Below are 18,751 nucleotides of genomic sequence, written 5' to 3'. Positions count from 1 at the left end.
TCTGATTCCTTTTTTTTCTGCATTTCTTTTCATAAATTACGCTCATCCATTCAATATCGCATGATGAGGTTCCGATAAGAAGAAACACGTTGATGGTGGCTAACGGAATGGTGGATCCAAACTGGTTATGAGGCAAATTTGCATCCCCGTGGACCTTCGGTGGCTTAAGGGGACCAATAGAGGCAAGTTCTGACATGCTGGTGGACGCCTGCACGACGACCTACAGCGATGAAGGCTAACCAGTTTTTGCAGCCGGGAAAATCTCTCCATCTCCACCCGAGTTTGGCATGGGAGTTTGAAGGGGGAATGGGGAATATTCCACAATAATAATACCACCCGTCGCCATCGTCGTTGTCATCGTCGTCAGGCCAGCAGGATCCAGCTGGATATTGTGGCAAGAAACTGGACGATGTTTGTGGGACTCACACGAGGGGAGAAGGAGTTAAACATGGAGCGGGCGAATTGCTTTATGCTTTCCGGTTATTCCCATGCTTCCCGCAGGCCATTCATGGTACGACAAAAGCGGAATAATGTTGACCCCTTTCGTCGCCCGCGGCAAATCTGCACACCACCGTCCCTCCGGCGTAAGCATGTGCTCGGTCAGTCGGTCGTCAGCTCGGTATATTTCACGCTCCACAACGCTCAACCACCCGCTCCGGCGGCCAGTTTCGATTCGGTTCGTTCTTCCAGAATCGTAATACGGCAGCAGCGAGCACACCGGAGATATTGTACATTCTTCAATTGATCCTACTTGTCATAACGTATTGGCCAGTGTCGTAGGCCAAATGGGAACCCTAGTTGCTCGTCACGCTTCCATGACGATGGTGGTGGAAGTGCCATTCCCCCCCCCCCATATAGCCGGTATGATGAATAGGGAGAATGCACCACTTCGCCGGACACTGAGCATCGCAATGGAAAAATGGCGTGCGGTAGTGATTGCGATATGGTCGAAGGTGTACACCCCGCCGGAGGAATTGGTGAAAACGATGTGCAAGCGGAATGACCGTGTTTTGCTGATGTCTCCACACAATGAAACCTCTGCCCAACGAAGGAGAAGAGAAACAAGTAAACTTCACCGAGAGGAAAAACTCAAGAATGCATCGGATTTTCGTTGCACGTCGTGCGAGAGGAAGTCGCAACATCTTGCATAACCATTTTCCCCCGGGCCATGTTTTGTTTGACACGTTCGACTGGTGTGTCCGCTTGCGGCACGACGGCAGAGATCTGTTGTGTAGCGTACGTCAATTTGCAAATGCACAACCTTTCCAAGCTGTGTTTAAGTGCACTTAGCGAAAAACATTGTCCCGCCATTAGAATCTCCCGAAGTGGGAAGAGTTTTTAGAGCGTAATTAAGAGCTTCAATGTAGATTTACTTGCAAAAACTTTTCACGAGTTTGAATTAATAGACTACAACGTCGTAAAGAATTGTGTACCTCAAAATGGTTGATTCCAAACTATAGTACGATTCCAATTTCTATTTTAAGATCAGAACTCAAGCGTGTCAATAACGGGCTCTTGCAAGTGATAACCCGTCGTTGTGAGGTCGCTATTTGCGTCACTGATCACTTTGGTGTGATCCAGGTTGGGATTTCTACTAAAGTTCCACCGACAGACAGCCGCGTTTGAGCGTGCTACGTGATACCTTGGAACGGCACTCGAGGTGAACCATATTGCTCCGCAGAGCGAGCGGGGGGAAATGGGGAGCGAACACACATTTCCCACCAACGTGTTCGATGCAGTGGAACCGTGAATGAAATCGCGAGCCTGTGGTACCTGGAAGAACTCCGGGAGAAGGCCACTAGGAAAAGGTGCAGGTAATAGAGGAAGAGGTTGTTTGTTGTTGTTTTGCCATGCATGTCTACTACAACCGGCTAGAAGACAGCTTGACTTCGTGAGTCGATCCACGGATCGTGGTGATCATCCCGAGTCTCAACCTGGTTACCGTCGGATGAGGGTGCTTGAATTTCATCAACGAACTGGACAACTTCACACACACCCACACACACACCCACACACACACATGTGCACAACTTGGAGCGAAGTGAAAGATGGCGATGGTCATGGAGGAGAGCATGTAATTTATTCATGATTTGATTTTCCATCTCCAAGTTTGTTTCTGGAGTAGAGCGCTATGTCGACCCACCTGGCATCAACTTGTTGGGAGTGTTCTTTTTTCGTCTCCACAACTACGAAAGATACGAAAAATCCTCCGGTATCGGTGCTGGTCTCCAGTCTGTGACGGTTTCAAAGCCGGACGGAAATTGGTTCCGACCATCGATCCGATTTGTGCAACCGATGTGCGACACGGAAAAGGACGGGAAAGTGTGCCCGAGGAACGACGCTGAATCGGTGAACGATTTTCTGCCCATTACTTGTTTGCATGAGGTTTGCTTGGGAGAACGGGTGGAGTACGGTTGGAGTCTGCACACAGGTTTCCGAGTCTCCGATATCAAGAAGGCAGCTGGTTGGTTTGGCTCACAGGAACATCATCGCCATCGTCATCATCATGATTCTTCGTTCAAGAGCATCCTGCGAGGGGTTCGCTTACGACACCGGAGAAGACTCATTGTCGATAAACTGGCAGGTAACTGCGCTTTCCTTGTACGGGAATGTAAACCATGCCGCCGGTGCGCCATCAGCCGCCGCAGCCGCCGCCGTCGTTCGTCGTCCGCCTTCGAAGATCCGGATGACGATGTAATTGGGTGTATGGTGATTGCCGTCCGATGGACGATGGAGATGAAAACGAGATTTGATCTTAGCCTAGATTTGATTTAGGTCTCGTCGATGCTACGGGTTGCTTGCTGGTCAATACGGCATGACCGTGGATGGTGAAATTGACAATACACATTTTCCACGGTTCTATGGTTATGGTTTTCCGGTCCTGAACACCGAGCTGCAAGGAACATGGATGGAAAAATCCGAATGAGAGAGGGTGGCTTTCGAAAACTGTAGCCTACCAGCTTGGAGTCAATATTATTTTTGATATGTATAAGTATACTGGAAGATACACTGGGTCTAGTGTCTTGTTTAAGAAAGTCGATAGGTTTTGCACTAAATAATAATTTTCATTCATTTCCATTGGTTTTGCGGAAAAATCCCAGATTCGTTAAAATACTCCTTTTTCGAAAATAACGCTCGTATCGCATTCCGTGTGTATCCCGTTGCATACCTTACGGCGCAACTGCTCGAAACTATAGTAACGCCGTAACATGGTGTACGTACAATTGCATACTTTTCGGCGTATCATAAGGATGATACGTTAAAGCGCTTATACACGATAGAAACTTTATCTTCTTTGCGGAATGCAGTCTGATGCACTTTCAAAAAACAATCAAGAGCATCATTGCAATGTAAGTTGGTAACTAGGACCAGGATGTGCATTTCCGCTCTAATGCTCACCGTCTCGCTGGTCTTTCCGTTCACAGAGAAACGTATATCTCCCAACTTGACGAGTGTTCCATCCACCCCGCTCGTTCCGGAACAGTTGAAGGCATCGCCGCCGACGAAGCGGAATTTACTGCTGAAGCGCAATGGCACGGCAACCGGAGCGCTGCCCGTCAAGACACCACTCAAAGGTAAGTGTACCTGTTCGTTTTCGATCGAGAACCTGGTGGATTCTTATTTAAACCAATTTCTTGCTGAACTTTCAAAATCTACTTTAGCTTTCGGTAATAAATTGTTCGTGGATTAAATTGGGAATCTGATTAACGTTAGTAATGTGCAGAATCTCGAAGTAAATGGATGCTCCAGAAGATGATTCTGGAAATTCCATTTATTTTTGTCTCCGTATCGCAAAGTGCAGTGGGGAAAAAGAAAGTGTCTGCCTCTTTGGAAAGCAATATAGAAGAACATCCGCCTTTTCTTCGGTCGACAATCCGTTATAGTCAGATAAATCATCAATCATTCCGCCTAACATTTGTAAAAGCGGATGAGGCGTTATCGGTTGATCGAATTGATCCCCTTTTTAGTCAAACCCCAAACGCACGTTGGATGGAAATCGACCACCTTTGCTTACCGGTGCCATCCTATGCGTGACGCCGTTGTTGCTTCTTGTATCATTAGTTTGATTACAGCGTAATAGGAGGCGGTAACATGCAACAGATAATCGTTCGGATCGATTGACTCCAGTCGTCCAGTGCGATGAATCTATGAAAGAGCCAAATATAAAACAACATCAAATAGATCCCATAATAGTGCACGTTGCGTAACGTTGCTCGAAATCGGTTTATCATTGCTAGTTGTAAAATAGAAAATGAAATCCGGAGAAAACAGCCCAACCCCCTGATTAGAGCGGTGTGTTTTCCTTTTCCAAAACGTTCATCATTGTCTCATAACTTTACCATAAAGAGAGAAAAAAACACCTCGTCTGCCGAGGCGTCGGAAAAGCTGCTTGTTTTGCTGCATCCCCTTTGCTTTATGGACCTTAGGCACACAATCACCCTTCGATTGACCCCAACCCCGCACCGGAGGGTGTCTTTTTTGTCGTTGGCTTTCCAACCCCACCGAACTGGTGCACTGCCGGTTCGGATGAGTGATTGTGAAAGTTTGCCAACGAAAGGCTAGCGAAATGAACGGGAGAAACGAAGAAATGGCATGACCCGGGCGAATCTCCTCCGCGATCACACGCCTCAAACGAAAACCGCTCGCTTACAATTCCTCTGGCTTCTCGCCAATTTCACGGTTGGCGTGGAAAACAATGATAAGATTTGGATTGGGAGAGAAAGAGCTGGTCGGTTTTTGGGGGTTTTGTTTTGTATCATTCTTCACACGAATTTGGTTGAAAGCTTCCACTGCGATGCACTTTTCCGGAGTCAAACCAACATTTATTGAATTAAATTTTTCCATTCGTATTTTTTACGGTCACATGGAATACTGATATGATTTCTTTTGTCGGTACGGAATGTATTCGATGCCGATTATTGTGTCTGGTTTGGATGGGATTTTAATGTTTGTGTCCTTTTCGATAGTTTTTTAAATCACAATAATACGAGTTTTACCTTCTTGAATCCGAGGTGAATGATAGTTACAGTTAAATAAAACAATTATTTGGTTTATAAATAAATTAATTAAAAAAAACATGAACTTTTCTCTTGGTTATTTAAACATTAGTCAGTTACAAATACGTGTCAGAATAAAACACTTCTTCGCAGAACGTGACGAGCAAAGTCGGACGTGCGTTCAAACTGCATTTGTTTTTGTAAATCATGCAGCGATTTCGCGGATTTTCTTCACTGAAAGTAATTGTGTACTTATTCGTTGAATGTGTGTTTTGGTGAGTTGTGGTTTTCTTTTTCGACCAAGCGCTTATAACCGTCTCTATACCAGTATGGGTGTCCAGGTTCAGTCAACCGGCAAACAAACCTGCCCCGCACTGGGATCATTCGGCAAAACAAGAAAAAAAAACAACTCGAAACTCATTCACACCATTTACCACCCACCGACATGGCCGTCGATGCCGCCGTGCTGGAATGCGCCGGGGAGTGTTATGTCTAATTAAATAATTGAACGCACATGCTCGGAACGCTTATGCTTCCACGTCGCGTTATGCTTATGCCGTCCGGTTGTTGCGGCCTTTACTGCCCCGCTGGCGAACGTGGTTGTTTTAAAAGCCATGATGGGTGTGTGTGTCTACGTTGTTGGGGAAAAGCTTGAGACCCCGTGCAAAATGGTAGACTCATTACCAATTAATGGCAGAAAGTGAGTTTAACTGAAACCTTTAAAAACGAAATTAAAGCGGCAGAAAATCGCACAACTACTTCTCAGTATTCGATGATTAGTATTCGTTTGCTTTTGCAGCTCGTTTCCCATCGTTTTTCGATGAAACCCTTCCCGTTAAGGGTTGGTTACCTTTTGCGGCCTCTTTATTTGCCTAATTCTAGCAGGCCGGAAGCGAATCCCAACTCGTCGTAGTTTGCGTTTTCTAGCCACCCCCCGTTCCTTTCACTTCAACGTTTCTTATTTACGTTTTCCACCCTTTTTGGCGCGACTAATGGTGCGCACAAGGGAAGGTTTCGCGATGCACACAATCCGGGGCCGAGTGTCAAGGTGTATTCCCTGGGCCCTTCCTCCATGAACCGTCCTTCCGTCGAGCGGAAGTAAATGCAAATGTGTGCACATTCGTTTGCACCAGCGACGTAAGCATACGGGTTGCCGTTTTTTTTTTTTTGAAGGGCGCCCGTATGTCTCTCGGTCGCGTGGCTGATTTATGCAAATTGTATGTGCACTAAAGTGATCCGATTGTCTGCGGCCGGTACGGCATTTGCGTGGGTTGCGGATTCTTTCGTGCCATTTTTCTCGTGGTGGCTCTAAAGAACGGGCAAGAATGAGAGGAAACCATTCGGCACCTTTGCCGAACGGATGAAAGGGGAAAGTTTTTACCTCCAAAAAAACATGGTAGGAATTTTACCACCCATCAACGGCTGCAAATTTGAGCTACCAGATTTTCCGTGAAATGAGCTCCCTGGGACCACCGGTTCCTTTTTGGGGTCAGTCAGACGAATGTTATGAAGACGACACTCAAATGGGCACTTTGGGCCGGATTATCTCGGGCGTTACGACAAGCCTCGGTAGGTGCCTTCCGGAAGAAAAAGGTGCGTGGGAAATCACGACGTGCGGCTTTGTAGATGTCGGAAAACTGCTGATGTGATGCTGGGAAAGCCCGCTTGCTGACGAGCGCTGGCCCGTTTGGCCTTTCATTTCTTTTTTTGGCAGACAACAATTGCGACTCGAGCGACCATTATCATAAGCATTACAGAGTGTTTTATGGGTGTGCTTAAGAAGATTGTTGTTGAAATTTCCATTGTATGAGAGACGTAATTATTTTGTACTTATCGGGTAGTTAACCATCAATATCGTACATTTTAAAATGTGCTTCGTTGTTTCAAATTTTTGAGATATTGGTTTGCTTAACTCTTACATAAATTTCTCATTTAACATTTTATCACCAAGTGAGGTGAACATGATTTTAAACAGATTTCCATCGCATGATAGCAAGCAACCGTGCACTTATCACCACCACACGCAAACCATCGTTTAGCAAAGTGCAAAAACGAACCCCACGAAAAGGTGAAAGAGAGGGTTAGTTACTCTCAATTAACTTTCCGTTTTCCAACGCTGCTTTGCTGACAGATTTTCACCTGGAAAATAAAAACCAACGTTGCACGCTAGGTCAGCAATCCCTGACCTGTCCCGTGCTGACGCTGACCCCGGAAAGGGCGTGTGCACTCTCCAAAAACTGTCGCTGTCACGGTCGGGAAAAGTGGTGCTAGCCCTAATTGATCGCATTCAAGCACTCTTGGGCGGGAATTTGGAAAATGTTGCCCGTCATCGCATATCGCCGTTTTCTTTTTTTAATGCTAGCAGATGTTCGAGTTGGGTTGGAAGGGGAAACAATCTTCCTGGGAAGTATTACTTGCATGCCATCGCATTTTGTGCCGGGAAATGTTGAAAATGTGGCTGAAGAATCCGCACACTGGGAAGGAGGTGAAACTTCTCCCCACCCCGGTGCGCGATTTTACAGAAGTGCGTCACGCACTGGAAAAAATGCGTCCAACCATGGAGTGCGTACTGCGTTTGGGGCAAGGAGAGCAAAAAAGGGGCCAGTTTGTCTTCGTTTAGCTTTTCGCCACTGAATTACCGGGGCAGGTAGTAGGGAAGTGCTGCGCTGTAATTAAACAGCAACCATCCTGTGTGTAATTCTGTATAATTACCATTATCGCTACTGCCTCGTCTTAATGAAGTAATCGAGATCATGGGCGCACAAAGCGCTGGGATTTGTTTGGAACCGGGCAGAGAAGAAGGCTTCGTCCGTCAAACCACCGTACACCCGGTGAGAAGAGGTGGCTTCGGCTGAGGCGATGGGAGAAGAGAAGAAACATGGCGAAAAAGGTAGGGAAATGGGTCACAAACACCGACACAGACAGGTGCTCCGCAGCACCAAACTCTATCGACCGCATTTGCCGTCGATGTTCGGCCTAGATTTTTTTTTACTCTCCTCCTGCCCGGAAAATGCTTTCCGCATTACAAATCACATGCCCAATGGAGGAGGAGGATGAGGTGGAGAAGGAGAAAAAAGGGGGTTAGTCAGGAAGAGAATTTCCCACCGGGAAAATTCGCTACCCGAGAGCGTATGGTAAGCGCTCTTCACATGACGCGGGCCCAAGGTTGGGGATTGATGGAAAAGCGTAGCGGCGTAATCGGTTTCCGTGCGTAGTAGATAAGGCAAAGCACCGGAATTGGTGCAGCGAATGGCAACTCGATCGATGGGAAAATCTACGTTAGCCCCAAATGTGAACCGCGAAATTGACAGCATGGGCCGCTCGGAGTTGTGGCTTTTAGTTTGCCTTTCGGGCGCATAACGGTCGAGGCGAGCAATCGATTTACAGTAGCAAAGAAAGCATTCCCAAGGTGGAAATTAGACTTAAAAGTAGAGGTATGTTTCTAACCAATCGAAACTATATTTAAATCAATTTTATTTTCCGCTTTACTCGTCATTAAGTGCTATAAATAAATGGAATACAGTAAGAGGAAGCGTTACCATTACATAACCGCAGGAAAAAAAGCGGTGGAATGATCACTCAATTAAACGTAGATTAAGTGAAACCAACAAAACTGACCAGCTGAAGTCGAGTGCTTGTTTTGTTCCATCGCCACTTGACGAAGTGCTTCATTTAATTGCTCACCGATCGATCGTCGATTGAAGTAGCAGACAAGATAGAGGAGTTTGCCCTCGTTGCACAGTGGTTCAACCTGAGAAACTTACGGTCGTTTGAATTTGTTCACTTAGTTATCGTTTGTAATTGTTGTGTATGTTCAGAAAAAAGCATATTTATAAAATTGTTGGATGCATATATTCAAAAGTCATAAACTCTTTAGCAAAAACTATCATAATGATTATTGTGATGTAATGTTCAGTTTAGAAGGAAAAATGCATCTTTATAAAAATGTTGGATACATATCTCAAAAAGTCATAATCTCTTTAGTAAAAACTATCAACCACTATGCTAAGAATGCCCGTTATGTACGAAATGGGTTTGCATTCATAATAGCCTCAGAACGTGGCATGAGTAATATAAATAATAATAAGAATGTGTATAAAAAGAGCTCTTTATATATTTTTATAAGAGAGATCGGAAAAGGAAAGGAATGAAAAGAAAAACTCATGAAATATGAAAATGATTTCCATTCAAATTAACGCTATTCTAGTTATTTCTGACCCTAATATAGACTTTACATATACAATTAAGACTTCAAGAATTGATTTCATGACATTTCAAATCAACCGACCAGTGTTTGAGCCACTGTGCGGTGGTCACTACGTGTAACAACCGGCTATATCGACATTCCAATGTTGTGCATTGCCGCGGCAACATAAACACAATTGACGTGCGGTTGTTTTTCTATTTCCACCTCCTGCTTTTAATTTGTCTTCCGCCCCCTTTTTCTCATAAATCCCGTTCCAGCGCGGTGTCGATGGGTTGTTAATCCATTAAAATGGTGCGATTAAACAGATTCCACTCCGAACGACCGAGCGCGCGCGTTGTTACGCACTCCGACGATCGTGATCGTGATCATGATCTTGAACCACGCACTGATCGATCGATCCATCCATGTTCATACGCATGTAGAAAAAAAAGAACGAAGTGACGCGTGCGTGGCGCACTTTCTCGCCGGATCGTTAGGCTGGAAAAACGGAACGGATCGATGGACATTAATTTCGTCGACAGTGCGTCGTTCACGTGGGGTTGGAAAAACCGGTCTCCCTCTAGAGATCCAACCTGATCGATCAGCGATTCGCTTCCGAATGACCACGGACGGTTTTTACGTAACTCGTTTCCTTCCTAGTGACACTCGGAGCTTCGAACCGATTTCGGTGACACAGGACGCCCGAACATGGCCGTTATCTAATTGGTAACGGAGTAAACCGTTTTAGTTATTCAGTCCAAGGTGAGGAGTGCGAGTTAAATTGCAAACTATGAGACGCGATTTGTTGGTTTCTTCTTTCCATCCCGGTGGCCTCTTTTTCTCGCCGCTAAATACACGACCACCATCCACCGACTGCCGTCCGATGTTACGCTTGATTGCAGTAAATGGTTAAGCTACTATTTTTTTTCCTTGTAGTGTTGTTTCTTGCGGAAGTTTTTCCCAGCCCCTTCGGAACGGAAGAAAGCGCCCGCTTCGTCTTCGCGGAAAGTTGACTTTAGACACGGGCTCGAGCATGCCTTCGCATCATTGATTACAAGAGGAGAGCAACAGCAACAGAGGGAATCCATACACAAGACAAAAAAAAACACTCTAAGAGGGTGAACAAACGTAGTTACGTAGTTTTAATTAATCGAACGATTAAATTAATAGCATCGGTGGTGGAGCGCCTAGTGAAGCCAAAAAATCGCACGCCAGTGCCGGAAAGAAGGAAACGGTCGAGCTTTTGAAGCCAACTTGAAACTGGAGAGGATGCTTCTTTGCGTGATCGCATCTCGGCGCACTAACGAACGTTCGTGGTCGCTTTTCGTGGGTCGCTTTCACCCGTAATCAGTGCTGGCCGGCGGGTTTTGCAAGTATGGCCCGCGGGAAGTGAAGTGATTTGCCCATTTTGGTCGGAACAAGCTCTAGACAGGCGTTGTTTTTTTTTGGGCATCGTGTTTTACAAATATCTTTTCACCGAATGATAATTGATTCGCGATTTGGCTCCTTCTATTCGACTCGATTCAACAGTTTAAACAGAGATAAAACTCGTGCAATTGAAGAGAAAACTTTCAATGCACATGCAATGAAAATTTATCCCAGAATGCACTGATGCTATTTTTATGTGCACGAATCGCATCGTAAAGAAGATTTCGTTATGTTTTGGTTAGGCGCTTCCTTCCTCGGCACGGAAACCACAAATCAAAAATGTGGTCTGCGGAATCGGAAATACTTCCTCCCACTGCTTCACCTTCTGGTGCATTTCCTTTCTGCCCACCGACGGGCGGCAGTCAATCAAAAACCCCAGCCAGACGACGGCAAAGCAAAGTCACTCCATTTGTTTTCCGACCGGCAAAAAATATGGAAGCAAAGCGGGTGGAAATTTCTCATCTCAAGTTAATGTTTCTATTAACCAAACACGACACTCGCGAATGCGAATGCAACCCTTGCTGGGGGGGAGGGGGAAAGGGAGTGCCCGGTGGGCTAGCACGATTGCCCAGAAGCATTTCATTGGAGGAAGAAGGAAAGCCGGTCGAAAACGGAAAACCTTTTGACTCCGAGCACCGTTTGGAGACCGCCCGCCTGGCAAGTGGAATTGCGGACTTTTATTTTCCTTCGCTCGCTCTCGTTTTGGGCTTGGTTTTACTTTCCTTTGGCGGCCGCCGTTTTGGCTGATCATTGTAAATGAAGCTGTCTCTGGAAGCGCTGGTAACGTTCATTTACCCCGATGGTCGGCGATTTTGCAGAGTGCTTCGAATTTGTTCGTGTTTATATTATACGGCTGTCCGGTGGGTTGTCTATCCATTTTTGTGATTGATGAGTTGTCTAGCTGTTGGTGGTTGAATATATTTATTTTCCAGCCAGCCAGTGCGAACGCAAACAATAGCGATGCATAACTTTGGGGGAGAAAAACTTGGCACTTGAATTCTACTTCCAAAAAAGGAAATGATGATTTTTTTTGTTGGTGCCAAATTCACAGATAACCACTCGATGGTGGATCATAATTTATGCTTTATGGGACCCCCGAATTGTTACGCAAAGTGAACGGAATGGTGCAAAATGTGTCCGACCAACATGAAACACAAAAGAGCCGGCGCATCATGCGCAGCGATAAAATGTAAATATTTGGATGAAAATCTTCACACCCATCGCTCTTCACCCGTCTGCGAAATGCTCGATGCTGGCGGCGAAACCCTTAGGTCTAATGGCATGACTCCCAGGCCGTCGCTCTCTCCCTCTCTCTCTCTCTTGCACGATCGCTTTATTTTCGACATCTTTGGCATGAGGGGTTTTGGCTGGTGGATGCGAATTTCCACACCTGACTTTGTGCAAGCGAACCTACCCGCGCACGGGCCGGTTTTTCGCCCCACGAGTTTAGTGCAGCACGTTGGCAGTCCCGGGGTTTTCCTTGCGGCACAAACATTTTGCAACCAACCCGACGGTGTTTATTGGCGGGGTTGGTGGTCACTTTTAGTACACTTTTCATGCGCACACGTGGTCGAGTGAGCGAGGGTGGTCCAGCTGTCTAGGCTTGCTTGCTCTGTTGTAAGTTTATTTACTTCGATGGGAAAAAACCGGTCCGGGTGTTTTCTTCTTTTTCTGTCCCATGGAATGTGGAACATCGAGAAATTTTCCCTTGCATTTATAATCAACAGTGTACTTTTACTTCATAATTCATTATGCAGGGTACACCAGGAAATTCAGTATGAAGAATATTTGTTCTCTAACTTCGCCAAACATTGCTACTTTAATATACAGGGAAGTAAAAGTATACATCAATATTGCTCAACGTTATTTGTCCACGTATTAACATTTTGATACGAATAGATTTTATTTTGATTCTAAAAATACAGAACATCGTACAATTTATCTCAAAATTTTAGTTTCAATTAATGCCAACTAGCCATAATGAAGGATAAAAATTCTATTTATGACGCAGGCAGGCATTCATTGATTGAAATTAATTTCATTCTTTTCTCGTAATACTATTATAGCTCGTCATTTGACGCTCAATTGTTTTGGTTTTGCTCATCAAGATTAAAATAAGGGTTTTTTTGTTTTTGCGTATTTTCTTTTATGTATTTGCAACTTTAGTATTGAGGTTCTATTTGAATGTTTATGATTATATTTATTTTCCATCTGGGGTAATATTTCTCTCGTTTCAAAGGTGGGTTTTAGAAATGCTATGCTAATACAAGTGTTTTAAATGAAACACGATTGTTAATGATCTGATTAACTGAATATTCTTATTCATATTTAAAACGTTTTTAAACTAATTTTACTGCTTGCTTTATGTTTTGAACAACGCGAGAAATAGTTTTATTATTGCATTCGTGTTCTTTTTCTGCACTCGACTGTTGATTTTACTTTCGTGCAAAGACAAACGCTTTTCCCAACTTTCCCCATCGGATGACTAAAAACAAAACAAAAAAATCAAAGCAAAAACGGGAGCAGTTTAGCTAAATCATCGTGCGCGCACATACCGTGCATGCGTCGTTTCCACTGGAAACTCATCAACCACACCGGACCCTAGAGCTTTTCCATTTCGTTTTCGTTTGCAACAAACCGATTCGGTTTCCATCTTCACCCCCGGGCGGTGGATGGTGAAAATGGTAGTTTCGGGGCGGTTTTTCTTTCAATACTACGGTACTACGGTAAGCTTTTACTTACAACCGTTTTTTATTTACATCTATCGCATCCCGCCCCGAAGGACGCACGGCCGGAATGGATGCCCTCGGAGATAAATGTTTTCCCATTTGGTTACCATCACCGCGGGAGGGCGGTTGTTTGATTGATCCGAGCAAGAAAGATTAATATCGAAATTATGGACTACGTTCGCAATCGAATTATGTTTGGTTTTTGCCGAAAATTTCATTCAATGCCCATCGCCGATACGCTGGTGAACTACTCGTTCACACGTGGGTAAAACATTAAAAAACTGGGTCTAATGCGAACTTCTCGTTGCAAAAAAAAAACGAATCCAAATTAGTGCCATCAAGAGGCCACCTCGCCTTCGAAGACTATTGGTGCGCGTGCCGTATGGGAGGGATTTTGTGAAATCAAATGTGGAGAAACGTGCATTGGAACTTCATCATCATCATCATCATGATCGCGGACCCCGGCTCGATTTGATCAAGCACTGGTGGGTTTATTTTTCTTTTTCGCTCGGCTCACCCCTCCGCACAAATTACTGCTTTCCGGCAACATCCCAAACCGAAGCGGGCGTCATTTCGCGGGCATCGATTTAATCGCCGGTATTAGACTAGGGCAAATATGGATGTTTAAGCAAGATAAGTGACATCTCTTCCGCTTGGGGCGTATTGATTCGAAGATGTTTTTTTGGGAAAGCAAGGGAAATTAACTCCTTTTTTCTTTTTGCTGGCTCACTTTCGGCCGAAAGGCTCTAGCCAATAATAGTCGATGGGTCATTGTGATAATAATTGCGTCGAAAGCGCGTCGGGTCATCGGTGAATAATCTTTTCTGCTCTAATAGTGATGAAAATTTAGCGATAATTTTAAAGAAATAATCGAGATGGGTAATGTGTTTGCAATCATGACGAGTTTTGATACATTCAGGCTTGAAGAGGGGGGCAAATTTACAAAATGCAAGATTTTGGTTTTAAATTAATATTTAAATTTAAATTGACGGTTGGTCGCAAATCGGCTGTAATGGAAAAATTGTCCTGCAACTCTTTCGTACGAATAAATTTATTCGTGAATTATTCTCACCAGTTGCCAAATGTTTTGAAGACATTCGTTCGGGGAGAGATGATCGCGCTTGATCTCCACACACAGCGGACCCGCGATTTCTCTCGCGCAACTTCGCTCCATCTCCGCAGCCAAAAACGCCTGCTCCAACATGGAGCACGCGCACGCACGGTCGTCTGCGTTCGCCTCCGGGCGCAAGAAGTCAGTTGCTATCGACGCGCCGTGGAGCATCGGTGTTGCTGCGAGTCGCGGTGTACGTATCTCCTAGAGCTGCGTGCGGCCACCCCCTGAGTGCCACGCAAGCCGGGTTCGATCTTGGACGCTTTCTGCGGTGACGGGCGAGGTGTGCAGTATCGAAATTTTACGCATGGAGGCAAAACAACGTGGCTGTGAAGGAAAAACTCGAGTTGATTTTTCCTTCTGGTTTTTTTTCAAATTCGTTCGTGGAGAAGAAAATAACGTAGAAAAATTAACTTCGCGTGGGTTTGTTGTGCGGGGAAAACAGGCTGGATGGGTTGGACGGGCACGCCGGTGTTAGGGAAAACCATCGACGGCAGGTGCCATTGGTAGTGGAAGCACAGACACTTAGTTACATTCGTTTCGTCGAACCGAATGGTTGGTGAATTTGGCTCACGCACGGTTCGCGGTCGGTTGCGCGCTCTTGTGGACAGGGTTGGTGCAGGTTAGGGGGTGTTTTTTTTTCGAGTTTTTATTTCAGGACAGCAACCTGTTTTTGATTCGTTCGAGTTTTTCGTTTTTGTTTTTGTTTTAGTTTTTTTTTTGGCGAGTGATGAATCGAATGTAGTAAAGTTCTGTTGCACCTCAAGTGTACGTGTTGTAAAACCAAGAAAAACCGGTGAAAGGTGTACCGAATTAAATGGTGTTCGTCTTTTGTACACTCTACTTGTCCACTTTCATCGCTTTTGGTATCGAAGTGCAGTGCTCTCGTCATTTGTTATAATATGTTGATCTGTTTGTCTATCTACAATCTCACTTTTGGTTAGTTTCTGTTCAAATTGTTTTACTTTTGTAAATTCATTTCATAGCTTTATTTGTGAAGATTTGTTTGTGCCTAGAAAACTCCTCACAGTGATTCAGCCTAAGTGGAAAACGATTTATTAAGAGTATTTTGAGTGCGTTCAAGATTACGATTGAATACGTTTAAGAAAAAACAAAGCGTCGAGCAAACGCAAAGTTAATTAAACATAAGTGCCCACCCGATTTTGGCATGAGTATGCCCCGGATGGTCCACCACCGTTTGCGTCGTGTGCCAGTGCCTTACACAGCGTAAGCGAAGATGTGCACCGCGAAGGAAGCCCTCTACCTGGAGCGCATGCTGGCAGTCGGCGACACGATGGGTCGGCTCGGGGCCGGCGGCAAGAAGAAGCTGCAGCTCGCGGCACTGGCGTCCTCCCGCACGGATCTCGTTGGACACAACGAGATCGTCGTGAGCAACGGGCACGGGCTCGGCCGGACGCGGCTCCAGGACGCCCTGCTCGAGGAGGAGCTCAAGCGCAGCAGTCGCTTCTGCGAGCAGCAGAACCGCCTGAACAAGCTCAAATCAAACGTTGGTGGTGGTGGTGGAGGCGGAGGAGGCCCAAGAGGACCACCCGGTGGCGGCGTGCCAACGCTCTACGGTAGCGACTTTGACCTCTACCGGAAGGAGCAGGAGTATCTGGTGCAGAAACCACCGTCGTCGCATCTCTGGAGCTCGCTGAAGGCCGCGAAGAGCAAGATGAAAGGTACGAGCGTGTCTCCATCTTTAAATGGCCCCCAACAATTGTGTGTGTGTCTGCACCGGCGAGATTAAACGTCCTCATTACCATTTCAAGAACGTTGGTCATTATCAAAAACGATTCGGACGGCCAAGGGTAGCGCTCCAGCGATTCAGCTGCTGAAACGGGAAATGGGACTTTTTTGTGTGTGTTATTTTATCGAACCTGCCTTATAAACATCTCGACGCAGAAAAGCGACGTAAAAAAGCGCACTGTCGAGAGAAACCATCGATCGAACGGCAGTCGGCCGGTTTTACGTGTGGGAATTATGTTGTCTCCTTGGAGTCATCATTAAGCTCCGCAAAACGGTTCCTTTTTTCGCGGACGGCCATTCGGGTAATTGTGTGCCCGATTGTGATTGCTGCAAAGTGGGCACTCACTGTGGTCGTTAAAGTTTGAACTTCGCAGTCTTGATTGAGTGAGACCTCAAGGGGAATGTTGGACATGTTTGTGGCAAATTGCGTTGCTCGGCATTCAAGTGATGAAAACATTTCCGAAAGGGGCTTTGTGTTTAAATATTTCTTTTCGAATGCTTTCGAAGTACCTTTCGAATTTAATTTGATTTGTTGTTGTTTGTTTTTCTTTTGTTATTTTTGAATATTTAATCATATTTATACCACATTAGTCCATCCAGATCAAAGTTTTATTTGCCTTCCAACAATTAAATTGTGTTCCGCTTGGTTAACAATCTCTACAACACGTTCCGTTAGATAAACCTTCGGGTGCGATTACGATACAGCCGAGCGATATGACGGAAAACTCAAGTCAAATATGTACCTCATTTGCATCCTGCATACACAATAGTATGCAACAGTATGCACACACACACACGCGCCTTCAAAACCGCCCCAAATCAAACACCGGTGCATTTGAACGTAAAATTACGCGGTCTGACCGCAATCGACCTCGATAAATTAATTATTCCCCACGGAAGCTCGAACTCGGATCGTAGCTCATTGGCATCGAATCCGACAACCGTGGACAAACACACCCACATACTAGGGGGGTAGGGACGGGATCGTAGGCTCAATCGGTGGAGAAGCGTACGTTGGTATTTCACGCTCTATTAGACAACTGCTTTGCCGAATGCTAATACATTGTGCATCCACTGTGTTTTTCCACTCCTTTTTCATGGCGGTCGTTTTCCCTTAAAAGTGTACAAGGTAGGGAGTTAATGGTTTTTCGGTTGATTTGTGCCTTTCTTGGCAGACAGTCATAGAATTCTTTTCGGTGTGCTTCTAAGTAACAGGTTTTAATGTAACTCATTCGTCTCGTAAATAGTTACATCATGGTTTGGACAGTCTTACGGTGTTTCGCTATGAACCCATCGAATTCCCAGCCTGAAGAACCTGGGTTAACGTGCTCACCCTAACGCCTCCCCTTTCAGTACCCTCCCCATTCCAAGGTGCGCGCCCTGCCGGAAAGTTCCTTTGCAACCTTGTCAGGTGCGACAGTAGGTGGCATAGTTCTTTCCTACGCGTGCCTCGCGTCGCGAAGTGTTGTCGGTTGTCAGGGTGGCTCGACAACAACCTTGTACCAACGGATTTATCACCCGGCCGGCCTAATGTCATGTTTTGTATGCGATGGGAGCTGCTAAGTGGCTAAAAGATTGCCATCGTTCGAGTTGAATTTCAAAAGTGCTTTGGAGAACACCGATGTAGCTGTAAATAATTATTTTGAGGGTGTTACCATTGTTGGAGAGGATCATGGGAATTGTTTTGGCATTTCGATACATTTGGGAAGGCATCGTTTATTTGTAGCAAAAGTGGAAAGTGATTTTAAACGTTTGATTGAATTTTTAGAATATTACGCTTACGTACCAATAAAAATCTTTAATCAATTTCTATGTCTGTCTGGAGCATGAGCGCTACTGATACGAATATAAATAAATTCATGCTTATCTCCAAGTTTAATTATTTCTTCTTGGAAACCTAACAGGCACCCTGTGGTGCGGCAAGTTGTCATTTTCCATGTCGCCGTTAGAAACGGCCTTCGGGACGGAGAAGGCGAAAACATTTCTCCAACCATCTTTCCATCATTTTCCTCGTCCAATCTTTACCCAGTTTTATTTCTTTTTTGTTTTATCGAGCAGCTTTTCCTAAGAGCGCATTTTATTTCATTCCCATGCTGCTCGACTATTTTCTCCGCTCGAATTTATTTTGGAAAACTGTCAAAAACAAACCCGTGCTCCCGCGAGAGCGGAATTTCGACCGGGAGTAAAGTCGAAACAAAACACTGAGAGAGAAAGATGGAGAACCTGGTGAAAACTCGAAACGGAAAGGACAACCCTGCCGCGATGAGTCATCGTCACCGTCGCCGGGAAGGGGCACGATTTTCCACATCGCACGCGGAGAACGAACAACACGCGGAGAAAAGAAGCACGATTGCAGCAGAGTTTTCCCCCCTCCTGCGGGTCGTTTTCCGCGACACAATCCCTTTCGCCGTCCGCACGGTGTTCGGTGCGCGCGCACGCCTTTTCCGAACACCATTTTCACCGGCCGTTCCACTCACTTTTACCCACAGAGAGTTTCCACACCGCGTCAAGCCCAAAGTGAAGGGTTCTTGTTGTCAAAAATAGGGCCTTT

At 45.4% G+C, this 18,751-nt stretch overlaps 1 protein-coding gene across 1 annotated transcript in view; it reads left to right on the top strand.

Moving 5' to 3' along the window:
* Positions 1-18,751, top strand: part of LOC131293184 (uncharacterized) — a 113,909-nt gene that overhangs the window by 70,820 nt on the left and 24,338 nt on the right. Inside the window, exon 6 of the mRNA XM_058321264.1 lies at positions 3,426-3,575. Coding sequence (XP_058177247.1) covers positions 3,426-3,575 — 150 coding nt within the window. The remainder of the gene's footprint in view (positions 1-3,425; positions 3,576-18,751) is intronic.

This window comes from Anopheles ziemanni, chromosome 2 (assembly GCF_943734765.1).
Source record: "Anopheles ziemanni chromosome 2, idAnoZiCoDA_A2_x.2, whole genome shotgun sequence".
Taxonomy (NCBI): Eukaryota; Metazoa; Arthropoda; class Insecta; order Diptera; family Culicidae; genus Anopheles; species Anopheles ziemanni.
The sequence above is the reverse complement of the archived record's forward strand: the minus strand, read 5'-3'. Positions and strand labels throughout refer to the sequence as shown.